The sequence below is a fragment of the Equus quagga genome, chromosome 5, assembly GCF_021613505.1.
Source record: "Equus quagga isolate Etosha38 chromosome 5, UCLA_HA_Equagga_1.0, whole genome shotgun sequence".
NCBI classification, from domain to species: Eukaryota; Metazoa; Chordata; class Mammalia; order Perissodactyla; family Equidae; genus Equus; species Equus quagga.
Window position 1 is genome coordinate 93758228 of NC_060271.1, and position 16226 is coordinate 93774453.

Here is a 16226-nt window from a genome sequence, read left to right on the forward strand (position 1 = left end):
TCTTTCCATTTCTTTATTCAGAAAGCCGATTCTTCTTTTTTTAAATACTGGATAATCAGCTGAAACATACTTCTTGTTTATTTACATGAGGAAAATGGGCAGAAGTGAAAGCAGAGGTGTCTCCCTCAGGAAATACCACACTGGGAAGACCACATGCTGACAGCTTAGAGACAAGGGGACTGCATCTGGGAATAAACTGACTCCTTTCTTAGGAAGTGGAGGTAAAGAGCTACAGCTAAAAACCACCCACAAAAACACTCCTTAACGTATAACTTGAAGAGCAGAGAAACTGAATAATTTAGCAAAAGGCAAGGTGGGTGTCCCTTTGAAGAAACAAGCTTCAGCACCTGGCCAAGACGCGTCTACAGGGACTGGTTCTCAGCAGAGCTCTTGGGCCTGGGACTCGGCCACACACTGCAGCAAACCCAGCCAGGGGGACTTCTGGAACATTCTGCCACCAGGCTGCTGTCGCAAGCCTCACCAGAGCTGTTTTCTCGTAATTTCTAAGTAAATTCACTTGCCCTTAGAGTATTCTATCATGACATAAAAAAAAAAATTTTTCTTTTATCATCTAAAAAGTACCCTGAACAAGTAGGTAACTATCAAATATCTAGATGTTTATACAACAAAGTATGTGAATGTGACTACTTTCCTTCATGTAAAGTGTGGAATTGAATGAAATGAATATTTACTCAACTGTTAAATGGGGATATGATCCATCAACTTAGATGATAATTAAAAAAGTATTCCCACGCACAGACACCCAATCCTATGTCTTCCCAGTTGATTCTGGAAATGCCCCATGACACTGTCAGAGCAAACACTTAGCTGGGTTCCGTCCACACAGAGGTGGATGGCTGAGAACAGAGTGGGTGAGTTAAGACTATGAAGGCTATGGCAGTAATAGAAACAGGCTCAAGTATGTAGTCGCCTCAAGCTTGCCTGTTGCTTTTTCAGCAGGATGTTGACGCTGGTAAGGTCTTTGCCATAGTCATCAGACTGGATCTGACTCTCCAGGCCATGCAGCCATTTGTCCAGATCTGCGCAGCTCTGGGTAAAAAGTTCCGCCTTGTTTGCGTCAAAGAGTCGCTGGGCCTTGGTCTGGGTGGTGGATTCAAGGACTTCCCACATTTTATGTAAACCAGTGAGTTTCTCCTTCACTACGGCTTCTGTCTCAGGCTTTTCTGAAATGAGCTGCATTCCTTCCTGGAAAACACAAATAAATAATAGTTTGCTGGAGAACAAAAGTCACTGTGAAAATCAAACCTAAGATATCTGATCTGTGATTTACCTATTCATTCAACATGCAGAGACTGCTTTCACATGAAGTTACTGCTCAGTAAAATTGACAAGGGCCTAGTCTACGCACACTATGTGGCTTTCACGGGAGTCAAGCAAGACGTGATTGCTGAAATGGTTTCAACCCGGGCAGTGGGACTTTAATGCTAATAACCTAAGACTTCATCCCCTCCACTTCACCCACAAAGGACCATAACACATTATTTTAAGCAGTAGGAGTCAAAACAATATAAAAAGTGTGAAAGAAGAGAAGAGAGGGTGGAGAAGTTTCCATCCACCTTCAGTTATGCTGCACAGAATCTCCCTGTGCAAAATAATACATTTGAAATTATCATAGTGTCTAGTGTACAGCAGTCACACAAGAAAGATAGGGAAAATTTAAAATACGCAAGATTCCTAAAATCTGTGCAACTGGATCTGCTCAGCCTCTGTCACAGTCCAACACATATAATATGATCAAGATAGTGGGGACTCTGTCCAAGGGGCTCACAGTCTGTCATCTGCAAGATGCAGATGAGACACACAACAGAAACTAAACACCTAGACTTCATTAAAAGACAAATCAAGCGTTTTGTACCACGTAGTTGGGTTTCTGCTTTTTTTCCCTTCTGCTGGGTTGAAGTCAGGGATTGGTAAGTGTAAGTGGGACTACTACTGGCTGTGTATATAATCGGATATGACTCAAATATGCTGGAAAATGTGCTAAGTAAAAAAGGAGCTCATTTCCACCCAGTTTGTTTTTTCACCATGGCCACATTGTGGAAATGGGAGCCTCATCAAACATTTTAACTCACCTTCTCAATTTTGTCAAGCCATTCTTTGTTGGACGCGAGTTCTGCCATAAATGCTTGATGTTTTAACCATTTACTGTGCAGATTTCTGGCTTCATCATAAGACATGTCCTGGGCTGTAAGCATCTTTTCATTGATCCAGAGAGACAGCTAGGAAAAAAAAAAAAAAATCAGGAAAGTTTCAGAGATTGTGATCATAGACATCAGCCTTTTTTCTGCCTGGAAAGAGCTGTGTTATGTCATACTATGCATACTGCACATGTTTCCATGTCAACAGACAACCAAATATTTACTTTACAACTCTGCCCTGTCATGACAGGCATCTCCATTGTATGGAGGCTGTACCTGAGCCTTGCTGCAAACTGTGTATCCAACAGCAAATCCAGAGGTACAAAAGCTCTCTGAGCCAGCTTTCAAACTGCTTGGCACTCTTAACCAGCTCTTCCCCCAAAGGCTTGTGTTTAAAATCCTGCCCTAACCAGTCCAAGTCACAACCTTCTTTCTCTTCCAAATACTTGCGCCCGCTATACCATGTTAATCACAATTAACTGTCTTTTACTCTCTTCGGTAATCTTTTCACTCTTTTAGTTCTATTATAAAAAACCCAAAAACTCTACTCTTTTGTCTCTCCCTCCCCTTCATGGCTTTATCTATGAGAATGCCAAAAAGCATAAATCACTTGCTCACTGCAGGGGTGATGGCAACAATGATGCCCTCTCAACGTTTCCTTCAAGTGTGAGTCACCGTCACCTCTTTTTCTATAGCGGCTGTTTCTAAAGGGCCTTCCCTTCAGTCCAAGAACACTTCACAGGACTTGATTCGGAGATCTAACATGTCTACTTGGATCTGAACTCTGGAAAGCCTCACAAAGCCTGCCAGCTGCTGACACTTCTGAGAAGGGAGTTCTTGCACAAGGCTCAGGGTAGGGGTCAGCCCAATCCCAGGCCCTGGACACACTTCTCCTGCTGGCTTTCGTCCCTATTTGCCTGGCTCCCTACTGCCTGCATGGAATTGGCCAGGCCAGGGTCCTAATCACTATCCCATGCCAAGCACTAGCCCAGGAAGAACTTTTTCTGTATCCAGGAGGAGGACAGACAAAGGACTGTAGGGTCAGCCCAGAACCGGAAGGAAATGTCTTCAGGGACTGTGTCCCTTTCTCCCATGTGACTTTTATATCAGTCACTGCCAGAGTAAAGTTGCACCCAAACTCCTTTGCAGTCCTATCTCCAAAAGGTTTAGAAATGGCATATAAAACCAATAGAAACCCGTACAGAATCAACATTTCTAAGGCCATTCACTCGTATTCTGGGTTGCTGCTGGGAAAGACATCCCCATAAATTTGCTTAAACAATAGAAAGTCTTTTCTTTGGAAAGGATGTCAAGGAGGGCAATGCGGGTAACAGGAGCGCTCCTGGCTCTGAACGTGGGGAACTCCAGGCACTATCTCTACCTTTCTCCAGATATTCACCCACCACGCAGGAGGGTGCGGGGGTTGAAAGCAAAAGATAGTAAGATCTTAGATGTCACTCTTTATTGAGATGAACAACCAATAAATCTCATAAAGCCCTTTGAAAGCAAGGATCACGGATTTGTTACACAGCAACAGAAACACTAAATTTCCTACTTTAAAAGAATTACCTAGTTTCCAGTTAACTGAGTAGCTAAAATCTGAAAAACTATGGCCATTCATTCAATCTAAGGGGAAAAGAGATGAAAAGGAAACCAAATGGTAAAACTTTCCCCTATATTCCACACACACAGATTAAACATAATAGAAGGCATTTATGCGAAGTGCAAAGGACATTCACATAATTTTCCTATTCATAACCACCTACCCAAGAGAGATTTTTTTTAAAAAAGAGCTACATAAAAATCAGAGGCTTATAAATAAATCTGCTCTTTGCTGAACACATCATCCCACAGATAAAGCCTTATGCGACACAGCACAATGGAATGGATCTATGGAACTTGCTAGCTCATCAGCCCTTCATCAGCATTCTGGAATCAGAATTACAGTTATTATTTGTGGGCATTTACAAAGGTCATTTAAGAATATACTCATTCTCTGCAGAAGAGAACACTGCGCAGACTGGAAAAGGATAGGAAAAATGCTTTGATCACTGAATTAAGCTCACAGTGAAGCAGTGCACTACTATCCCTTGCCACGTGCTAGTTATATTGCCCCTCTGAAAAAAGAACCAGTTTCAGAAAACAGAGGTATGGTGTGAGGGAATAAAACAGAAAAGCAGTATCTTTTAGCCATTTATTTTTCAGGATATCACATTAAAATAACACTATAAAAATTATGATGCTCTTTGTATCCCCATCTGTAACTGGGAACACAAAGGGCTCCAGCTCATTCCCCATCCCCTGCTGCAATCAATTTCTCCATCCAGGCAATGCTTATGGGGGGTGGCAATGACGGCAGATGTCATAACCTGTGCCTCTAGCCAAGGCACCCACGAGGAAGGTAGTGTGACAAAGGAAGAACTTGAATTCCCTAGACCTCGAACCATGCCCAACAGCCAGCAACGGCATTAAATCTGAGCTCAGGGTGCTCTGGAAATATCAACCAGTTTAACAGGTAGCTTTTCAAACGTAGGGCCGGTCTACACACAAACTCCATTCTCAGGGATTCTGGCTAAAAAGGGGCATATTTTAATGAGACTGAATGACGGAAAGTTTACAGCCAAAGAATAATACACATCAACCCTTTACTTATGCTTCTACACCAAGGGTTTTAGAGCCCCTAAACCTGGCGTAAATTCTGTCATTGCACGGAAACTGTGTATGCTGATATGGGACAGCTGGCACGCCCCAGCAGACACTATGGTTGTATTAATTTTTAAAAAGGTTCAAGGAAAGCAAGGATAAACCAGGGTGCCTTAGCAGAGCAGTCACAAGGAGACCTGCAAATCCTCTCCAGGACATAAAAGCCCAGCCAAAACCTTTCTGCATACGTTGAGGGGAAATCACAGAGGATCGAGGCCTCTGGGCATGTCTAACAGTCACTGGCATGTGCTGAGGAGTGAACTCCTCCTCGTAACCAAGGATGCTAATTTGGAACAAGAGTTAACAAAGATCTAAAGACCTAGTAAGCCTGACTATTTCCTGTGATTCCACTGGGAAGGACTATGGTTTTATCTACTTAAGTTTTTCCACACATTTCTATTTATGAATCCACACGTACGTAAAAGAAAAATTGGGGGCTGGAAATTCCAGCTGGGTTTCTCTCAAGGGTTCTTATTGTCCCCTCACCTCCTGCTCATTTCCTGGCATTTTTTCCTTAAATTTAGACCAGGTTTCACCATGCTCTGCTCAATGAATTTCATTTCATTAACTTGCCCTTTAAGGGACAGTGTGGAATCCCAGTGTTCCCCATCCCCCATTATGGCCTGAGGTTAAAACCAGTCATTGATGGTGCTGCCAGGGAAACATCAAGGTGACACAGGACCTTGAATCTGCGGAAGGCACAGCGCAGGCTGTGAACATGTCCTGATCCCTTTTACTCCCTCCAATGCCAAAGGGCCCCTGGTACTCACTGCAGCACAAATGCAACTCTACACTGCTGACTTTAGCTGCCATCCCTCTGCTCCCGCCCTGTGTGCGGACATGAATGCCCTTCCATGAGCATCCTTTTTAAATGGTTTACTCAGGCTTGGATGGCACCTGAAGAGGCAGGCCTGTCTGGCTCCAGGCAAATCCCCCGGAGACCTATATTCAACAATGTGGCGCTGAAAGCCGACAGACTCTAAACTACATAGTTTAGGGGCTTTCCTTCTTAAGGTTTAGCTGCTAGAGCATACTGCAAGATTCACAGTAAGACAGCAGTTTAATGGACGAGAAAGAGCGCTTCCGTCACAGACTAACACTGTTGTTGAGGCATATTTTTTTTTTAACACAGTCACACATTTGCATACAAGGTGCTTGTAATGATCTCAATCATATTCTTAGCACACGACCTGATCCCACCCCCATGCCCTCTAACTCTCCTTCTCCAAGGTCCCCGGCAGCTTCACTTGGATATTCTTCTTCCCATTTCTGCCTCCGAGGAGATTTAGTCTAATAAACCAGAGAGGGCTGAGTCTCACTGTTGTTCTCTGCCAGAGAAACATGTTGTGCTCACAAACTTCACACATGTGAAGTCAGCTGGATGCTGTTCTCCAACTGGCTTGCAGAGAGACTGCATTTTTCTGGCTAACTTTAGTTTTCCAAGTTTGCTTATGCGTGGATCAGGGGAGTATGAAATAGTATGAGAATCATCAGATGAATACCACATGTTAAACTCAGAGTTGAAATCAGGATTACTGCTCTTGGCATGTTAGATGCATATTAAGGAGCCTGAAAGACGGATATTTCAAGGTCTTCAGTGAATAAGAAACTCAGGTTTTATTTTTTTAATCTTTGCCTCTTACCTGGGTAGCCAGTTCTAGTTTCTTTTAGTTCTTTCCTTCCATACCATGAAATGTACATTACTTTAAACAGTTAAAACATAATATTAAATGCTTTTGGGTTATAGAATATTCTAGGATATCACTGTCTTTAACAATGGAAATATCCAATATGGCAGCCACTAATCACAGTTGGCTATTGAGCACTTAAAATACATCTACTATGATGGAGGAACTACACTCTTATCTTAATTTTAATTGATTTAAAATGTAACAGCCACATGTGGCTAGTGTCTGCTGAAATGGACAACACAGTTCCAGACTATAATATTCTAGATTATAATAATCTAGTTACTCTAGTGGTAGCTTGCAGGCTGGAGAACTGACAATTGCCAAACTGTCCCACCTACAAATTATACAGGTGATGTGAATTTCTGGCCTCAATTAATTTTATAATTCCAAGGGCTCTTCTGCCAAATGCTTGCTGGCTCTTGTTAGAAACGAGGAAGGGGGGGGTAAAAGGGAGACATACCTCCTGACAATCTTGCAGGAATTTCTGAAGATCCCTGTTGTCCTTCAATCTCATCAGCAGCTCACTGGCTGCCTCACGATTCCTCCTATGTCTGTTATAACGATAACAAAAATAATTTTTAAAAAAGGAAGTAGAGAATCTTGAAAAGCAGAATTTACAACTCAATTTCTTTCTTAGCTTTATATATAAACTAAAAGCAGTTTGCTTACAGTTCTCAATCATGTCAAGGAGGCAAGATAAACAGGAGAGTTTAGCATCCTCTGAACGAGTAAGCCATGGTACAAAAGAAACCAAAACACCTGCCCAAGCCACACAACAGGCCAAGGAGGCAGTCAAATGAGCTGTATAAATTTGTGCTTCCTCACGTCCGGTGCCAGGAAAAAAACCTGAGCATGCACTGTGTTCAAGTCCCGATTTTAGGCACTGTGGGAGAATTTGAAACTTACCTTCAAGAAACTCCTAACTGGATAACAGAACATATACATAGCTAAGAAAATATATACCATCACTTAACTGGCTTTAAATTAATGTTTCCTGATAAACAGATTCCCATCTTGAGAAAAACTCAGCAAAAACAACAATAAACTAGGAATGAAAACTTTTAGACCTGTGAGATTTCTATCTACTCAACCCCACTCTACATAAATAAGGGTAATCAACGCTTAAAGAAGTTTAAGCATAAAACTTTAAACAAAGAACTTTCAAGAATTAGAAGGAGCTGCTGAACTTGATGAACAACCAGGGAAACGAGGTGCTCCCTCCCCCACTGGAACGCTGGACACAGGGCTTCTTCACACACACTGGGGAAGTGCCAACATTCACCGGCAAACTTCCATCACGTGCCCGGAGGCTTAGGCTCTCCACCAGAGACTGTGAAGAATAGCTATGCGGGTGCTCTGAGTGTCAGGAAAGGACGGCCTTTACATGGTTCTAGTGCAATCATCAGAGCTACACCACACTGACAGTCAGCACTGCCACATCACACCTTCCCCGACATTCCTGCGTAAGCTAGGCAAGCCAGCCACCCTAAGTGCAGGGTACTAAGACGGGTAAAAGAACAGGGTGCAAATGAGGTTTGGGTTTTCATTCTGATTCTCAAAGCAATTTCCTGCTGCATGTGCCTGGGCAAGGTCTCTCGTCCAGCCCTGCCAGCCCCTATAGCAGAGATGACGAAGCACCACCTCTGTTCTCCACAGCGCCAAGAAAGAGCAGCTCAGTGAGCACTTGCTGCTGACCAACTTTTAAAGAACCCTCCTCTAAGCAAGAAAGATCTTAGAGCAATGACACGTGTCACATGGGCCCTCGGTGAGTGCTGGCAAAACAAGTGGCAGTGGCAGCACCACAGCTATGATCTGCCCGGGAAGCCGAAGGGAAATGCCCTCTGCTCCTAGAGGTATCAGTGACTACAGAACAATAGGAATAACATGAAAGGAAATAATACTGTCAGGAATACGCTATACACATATAAGTACTTTTTAATTCTTTTTTTAGTTGAAAGCAGTTTCATAGCTTCAGAAAAAGTGATCTTGATATATTTGTAACACTTACAAATGGTATATGCAAAATGCAAAGTGCAAAATGCAAAAATAGAAAAATATTTTTTTATATAATGTTAAATGAAGAGCTTATGTATATTCAATGATATAAAACTCCCAAGGCACAGATTAGAAAGCCAAAGACAAACTGTATGTCCTACAATGAGATGAAAGATAGTAGTTTTTCCCCCCAAATTTTTAACATTCTATTGCTTTTATAACACCAAAAAATAAAGGCCACAACCCAAGTACTTCATTGTATCCTTTCTCAGAGACCAAAAATTTAAAAAAAAAGATTTTTTTTAAAGATTGTTAGTGAATTCAGAATAGCTGTTTAAAAATGTGGGTGTGTAAAGAATGTCAAGAAGAGTTCTTCAAGTTCCCCACCCTCAAATTCCAGTCACTATTTGTAGGGGGTTTTAAGAAAATTAAGCAAATCTTTACAAGAAAGGTAATCTGAGTTGGACTCAGTCACAAAATGCGAGTCCTGCCTTTGGTCAAAGGCCTTGAATAAAAGATCCCATTCTCCTCCACAGCGTCACACGAAAGAGCTATGATGGCAAGGAAGAATCAGATACCAGCAGTTGCAACAGGACATGCACCCTTGAAGCTCATGGAAATAATGGAAATAAAAATAACTTCGAACACTGTCTAAGATTCACTGAGAGGGAAACACAACCAGACAGAATCTCGAATGTCTCTCTTATATAATCAGGCTTCACACGTGCCCAGCAGATTTCTGCAGGGGGGGATCTTTTCTTATAGAGGGACCATGAAGAAGGAAAAGGCCGAAGGGTGGGTGATTTAGTGCCCCATGTCCAAATGACACAGACCCACAGGAGGGCACGATAACGGCCTTTGAGTAATGTGCTCTGCAGAACAACAAACAGCTATGCAGGCAGCTGAGACCGTTGATGACTGAGAAAACCCTCGAGAGAAGTGAGTGTGGCTTAGCTGTTTACTAGTGGTAACCGATGACATTCATGGGAAGTGAAACTCAGGAAGGTCTTCCAAGGCTGGAGCATGGATTTAATTACAGGCAAGGACCTTCTAAAACTTGGCCATAGTTTCCCACAGTCCTAAGCATGCTCTTTGTTCAGGGCAAGGTTAAGTCTCTTGTTTTATTTCCATCTCTCACCTTCTACCCCTATAATAAGACTCAAAAGCTCCCTTATCACATGAGGCAGATGCTGGGTTTAACTCTGGTTCTTGTGAAAAGTAAAGAATCGCAGGTGCCTGAGTGAAACAGGCTGGTAATTTTTAAGCTTCCCCCCCCATGTGAAGCTGGATACTGTTCCTTGTTCTCCAAGGACTGCACCATGGCTGGAATTTTCCTTTGAGCCAGGAAGTTCACCCAATCGTGTTCCCCAGGGCAGGCGTGGACAGCAGGCTCCTTTCCACTCAGTCACAAGCACTTAAAAGGCCACTTGCACCCCACCCACATCTGTTAAGAGTCAGCGTCTTTGTTCTGGTACTTTTTCATTTCAACAAACTCAGTGGTAATTGACAAAATTTCCGGAACGTAAGCACATTATAATGACTTTTCATTCTAAGAAAAGAGCTTCACAAGAGCATCAGAATGTTTCTGGACAGGGGATTAGATCTGAAGGTTTAGATGTCTACTTAGTTTGTGCCCCTACCCCATCTGGAACTCACAGATTGTTTATTTTTCTAACAGACAAGCATCCTCCGGGGTCAGTTTCAGATCTTGAGGTCTCTGGGGATATTAAAGAGCAAGCAGAATTCAGTTAACACCAGTGGAGGAAAATAAGAAAACACAGTCCTCCTGAGGGCAGACCAATGAAAAGTCCCCTCCCCTTTCTATCTTTATTATGCTTATGGATAGTACAGAATCATCCCCTTTCCATTTCTTTTTAAAAACAGAAATCCTAAGGAGGCTTTGGAACCCCACAAGCCCAGGCTCTCAGTCAAGGGCAAAAAGAAGGTTAAGCCATAACGCAGGGCTGCCAAAATGTTCTCTCATATCCAGGAGTCTCTGGTCTTGACAACATCACCTGCTCCCAAGAACCCCTCGCAGCTACAGCACCGGGGACATACAAACACACCAAGGAAGCTGCAAGGTAGCTGTGTGCCTGCCTGAATGCACGTATCCCGAACGACCAAGCCCGCCTTCAGGAAACCAGCTGTGCACCTAACACAGAGGAACACGGCCTCCCATGTTTACAAAATAACGAGAGATTTAGCATCAGGAAAAAAGGAAATTCTTTTTCTCTAAGCTAAGAATGCACTGTCCAATCCTTGTTTCTCATACTCATTTAAGAAGGGTTTGGCAGAGGGACTTTTTTTTTTTTGGTAGCTGTGTTAAAAGCAACAGATACAAAATTATAATTAACATATGTTATACCCAATTCCACAGTACCACCCTGACAACATGTGGTTTAGGCTCTGAATCAGACCAAAACACAGACTGGAGATGTTAAAGCCAGGAGCTCAATCTTTACGAGGAAAGAGTAATTCCCCTTTCCACCCCATATCACAAAAAGTTAATCTGGCCTAGGGTCCCAGGGGATCCTCTCAGATATGGTCTACAAGGAAACGCTCTCAGCAAGAAGTTCTTCCCTTTCACTGCACTTGAAGGTCACAGGAGAAGAAGCCTTGAGGAAGAGCTTGTTTCTCGATGACATCAGTCTCACAAGGAGCCCTCAAATCCAGCCCAAACTGGGACCTGAGAAGATCGGATGGAACAGAAGCTTGTGACTGACCCAGATAGGCTAGACCAGGATGGAAGAGGCTGGCCCAGAACCAGCCCGTGCAGGTGCCTGCAAACCTTGGTCTGCCCTGACCTCCCACTTCAGCAATAACCAAGGCAGGGTGAGAATTGGAGCTGAGCGAAACAGAGCACACTAGCCTTCAGTCAGCAAGAAAAACCTTTCTGAACTGCAAATAAAAAAGTAAATAAAAATAAAACAAGAGCATCCAATCTTGGAGATACCTTGGCAGAAGATGAAAAGGTCCTTTTCTCTCATGATGAAAAAGATCCTATTACAGCAGCATCCAAGGGAATTTTCTAAAAAAGGCCTGATAATGTTCCTTTCTGGCCCTGCTAGGTATTCAGCACAAGCAAACCCTGCCCTCCCTCCCCACTCCCTCCTGAAAGGTTTCAGAGGAGGCTCGTGTGGATAAAGGGGATGCGGGCTTGGCTGAGGAAGTGTCTGGCTCTCAGGGTCGCATTGGGTGACATGCTGTGTGTTGTTGGGTGACATGCTATGCATCACCTCTCGAAGGGCATGGCTTATACCTGAATGCTACTCAGCATTACAGCTCTGGTAAGTCTTTGGTTAAGGATTTGTCTGGCTTCTCAGGGTTCTTTTCTTTTGTGGACACTTGTACATGTCTGACAACACGAACCATATTTTTAGGCAGCTACTGCTGTTGACTTTCTGTGATAGATAATTAAATTTTGCTCTGTGCACATATCCCAGCCACTGGGAAATTTCTATCCAGTCCCAAGGACTTTTGGTCAATGATTCAGATGGTTGAGAGTCCCTTAGGAACCTCAGAACACCATACCTGTCATCAATAGAGTCCACCTTCTCCTGGATGCGATCTGAGTTGATGTTCCCATCGCTCACGAGCCGCCGGCCAGTCTCCACAACAGCGTTGATCTTTTCCTCGTTGGCGTCCATGGTGGTCATGAAGTCCTCTTGTTTTTTAATAGCTGCTTCAGCTCCTTCCAAGGTGGTGGGCATTTCAGTATGGGCCAAAACATACTCCTTATTTAAGAAATAAAAAAAAATCACAGCAGGATGAGACTTCATGAAATATGACTCACTTTCAGAATAATGAAAGCACTCTTTCCTTTGTCTTACATTTCCATGCAATATACTTCATAATGCTTGCTTCATTACACTTAAATGAAATTATCTACTGAGTCAGATAAAACAGAAAGTTGGTAGGAAAAAAACCCAGTGGAACACCATAAGTGATTAAATTTCCTTAACTGGTTAAATGCACTAAATTTCTTCCCAAAGTGAGTGAGGAAAGCAAGCAAAGCTTTGTGCACCAGCCACAAGGGTCCTCTCATGGGTCCACGAAGGCAGTAGCAACATATCCTTCAAGCTCTCTCTTTTAAGAAAGAGTAACAACCCTGATGCTGCCGACCATCCTTAGCTGTTTTTCTCTCTAATCTCTGCCCTGTGTCATCACGTGAAGTCCCTGACTCTTCTAGAGCAAGGAAGACAGAAGCATTCAGTGACCAAAAAAAAAAAAATCCGCATTGTACCTTTTAAACGGAATCAACTACCTCACAGAACACTGCCAATTTAATGAGACACTATGGAAGAAGAGGTCCTCAACAGTGGTTGAAACAAATCTGCATTTTGCAAGGCAAGACAGCTCCTGTGGAAATCCTCAATTCCTGTCCCCTACACTGTGATGGGTTTCAATGCCTCAGAGGTCATTTACTTCATTTACATCACATGTGTGGTTTAAACCAGCAGTCCTAGCCAAAATGTTTCAATACGCAGCCAGAGCCTGCTCTGACAGGAAGGAAACGAAGGCAAGGATGAACATTACCTGGTTGTTAAGAAAGGCTTCGGCCTGCTTCGTGTCCCTGAGGAACTGCTGGTAGGCGTGGGACTGGGAGAGGAGATTCTGCCTGTTCTCCCACATTTTGTGGAGCTCGTTCCATCCAGTGTCCAAGGCCTGCAGCCGCTGCCGCAGAAACATGTACTGGGCGTCAGTCTGTCCCTGCGTGACCATCTCGCCCATGTCCCTCATCTTCTGGTAGTCCTCCTCGTAGTTGTCGATCTCGTTTTTGATGTTCTCGTGCTGCGTGAGAAGCTTCTCCGCCTCGGTCAGGGTGTTGGGCATGTCTTCTGAGGCGATGGCCGTCTGGGTCCTGGAGAGCCAGGACTGGAAGTCGTCCAGGTCCCGCAGGAACTGCTGCAGCTTGCTGGCCTCTCCCAGGGAGGCCTCGCGGTTTTTCAGGGTGGTCTTCATCTCCTCCCACACGTCACTGATCTCAGCCAGCCGAGACAGGATGGCCTGAGCCTGGTCCGGGTGCTCGGACTCGAGCTTCTCCGCCTCCTTCTGAAGGTCGCTCAGTTTTGCCTCAATGGCCACCAAGTCCCGTTCCATGCCAGTCAGCTTGCGCTGCAGGGCCATGACGCCAGCCAGGTCATTGCCCAGATCCTGGGTGGATTCGATAACCTTGGTCTTCTCCCGAATCCAGGATTTGGTCTCATTGCACTCAAGGTGGTAGTTCTGGATGCTCAGGGCAGAGAGAAGAGCGTCCTTCTTCCTGTCGACCAGTTCTCTGAACTGACTCCACCTGTGAGTACAGGGGCGGGGGAGAAAGCGGTGTGAAAGAGAGGCTGAAAGCTCATGGCTGGATAATGAAACTAACAGTCATGGTCAAAGCTGCAATTTTTTTTCTCTCCATCTTTGCTTTGACTGTATACTTTCTGGAAAATCATCTCACCTAGTATACAGACACCAAATACCATCGAAACAGCTCAAGGACACAACATAATCTGGAAAAAGCCTGACATGAAGAGTTAAAGAGCTCCAACATGAGCAGTGACAATGCATCTGTCCCCTAAAGAGTCATTAATTCATGACTGCCATACACATTTTACTCAACTCTGAAGTGCACCTAATGAACATTTTCCAAAACCAACTTGACAGTAACCTTCAGAACCGAGGCTACGCTGCCACCACAGCCTATTCAAAGATGTTTATTCAACAGAAAGATAAGACCTGGACAAAGGTCTACCTTGATAATCAGGACTTTGGTTGGCCAATTTTGTCTCAAACATGCTAAGTCCTGTTCCAGAAATCATCTTAGAAGGGACAGCACAAGTGCCAACTTGATGATCCACCACATCATGCACAGGTGTCACCAAGGCCTTAACTTCTGATGTGGGAAGGGGCAGGTGTTGGGCTGTCCTTAATGATGTTGCCGCAAAAGACACTTCTTGCAATAATAGGGTATGTCCCAAAGCAGATGCCAATGCCATGACATCAGCACCACAATGCCAGTGACCCTGTGCAGGAAATTCCTGATCGCAAGGTTCAGCAAGCGGTCAACCTCACCCTCCCCGGCCGCGCACACAGGAAGCTGGACACCAGTGGCTCACACTCACCTTGTGTTGAGTTTGTCCTGTTGGGCTTTGATTTCCTTCTCACTCGGGTGGCCGCTATGCATCAGCTGTCGTGCAATCTGGTTCACCACTGCGACTCGGGACGCCTGGTTGTTCATTTCTGGTTCTAGGCTCTCAAATCTAAAAAGACAATTAACAGGGTAGTCATGTCCTTGGTCATAGGTGGTAATAAGGGGTGGGCGGGCATCCCCAGCAGCACCCCCACTCACCTGTGCTGGATGACCTCCAGGTCCTCCAACTTCTCTGGGATCTGCATGTTGTTGAGCCACTGCTCCTTCTCATCGATCCAGAGCTCACAGGCATCAGCCTCACTGAACATCTTGTACAGGGCCAGGGTATCCTGCAGCGCTTGCTTCCTCAGCCGCGTCAGCTCTGCCACCTCCTTGTACCGCTCCTCAATGCCCGACAGCCTGCCCCTCACATCCGGAGACTCCGCATGCTCCTGGGGGAGGGCGCTGGCTTGCTCATGCAGCGTGTCAATGGTAGGCCTGTAGTTGGCGATCTCCTCTGCCACATCCTTGTGTTTCTTGACCAGAGACTGTGTGGAGTACTCGTCGTGGCCCACATCATTGCTGGAGACGATCTTGAGGATGTCCAGCATCCAAGCATCAATGTCATCAGCATCTGCCTGGAACTGGTGGAGCAGCGAGGCCTCCTCCAGGCGTTTCTTCCGAATGGCCGAGAGCTGCTCCAGGTTGGCCCACTGCTCCCGGATGTAAATGATCCTCTCTCGGATCTTCTCCGACCCGAAGTGCTCCTCCGTGATCATGTCTTCACCTTCTTTGATGGCCTGCTCAAAGTGGCTGCTGCGGCCACTCATCTCATCCTCGAAAGCCCGGTGCTTGCTGAGCAGGCGCATGACGCTGGTGAGGTCTTTCCCGTAGTCGTCGGAGGACAGGATCTTCTCCTTCTCCCGTATCCAGCCTTCCTCTTCTGCCATCTCCCAGAAGAACTTCCAGAGACGACGGGACTCTTCCAGACGGGCCCGGCGCTCAGCCGCCAGCTGGCAAAGCTCTTGATAACAGAACTCCATGTGGGCCACGCGGTCTCGGATCACCTGGGGGTCACAGGGCTTATAACCTGTTTAACACCAAGGAGGGAATGTGGGTGTGCGACAGAGTTTAGCATAGGTTCTCGCTCATTTGCAGGCAGTAAGCTACAGCCCATGCTCTTACTACTAGATTACCAGTTCAATTCTAAGTGCAGGGCCATGTTATGAGGCAAGGGAGCACCTTCTAGGACCTTGACTGGAAGAGCAGGGAGGGGCAATAAGAAGTCTTATTTTTTTGCCCCAAGTGTTTTTTTTTTTAGGTCACTTATGAATGAAAAAATTACATACATCGTAAGAAAGAAGACAGTTCCATTTGTTTCTAAAATATAAGAAACAAAACCAAATCCTTCCAAACATCCTTTAAACAAAGATATGTACAATCACGAGATGCTTGAGCTGCCACACTAGGTTGCTGGCATCGAGTGTGGTCTGGCAAAGGTTCACTGCCAAACATCAAGTCACTCAAAACCAAGCAGCACTTGACTATTTCAGGAAAAGGCAA

The 16226-nt window shown here is 44.8% G+C and overlaps 1 protein-coding gene across 3 annotated transcripts in view; it reads right to left on the reverse strand.

Annotated features, from left to right (window-relative positions):
- SPTBN1 (spectrin beta, non-erythrocytic 1) overlaps positions 1-16226 on the reverse strand; it is a 186761-nt gene that overhangs the window by 24590 nt on the left and 145945 nt on the right. For all 3 annotated transcript variants that reach the window (XM_046660546.1, XM_046660547.1, XM_046660548.1), the window contains 7 exons: positions 14883-15753; positions 14656-14793; positions 13085-13841; positions 12080-12282; positions 7014-7104; positions 2094-2240; positions 943-1206 (listed from right to left, as the gene is read on the reverse strand). In XM_046660546.1, the coding sequence (XP_046516502.1) occupies positions 943-1206; positions 2094-2240; positions 7014-7104; positions 12080-12282; positions 13085-13841; positions 14656-14793; positions 14883-15753 (2471 nt within the window). The remainder of the gene's footprint in view (positions 1-942; positions 1207-2093; positions 2241-7013; positions 7105-12079; positions 12283-13084; positions 13842-14655; positions 14794-14882; positions 15754-16226) is intronic.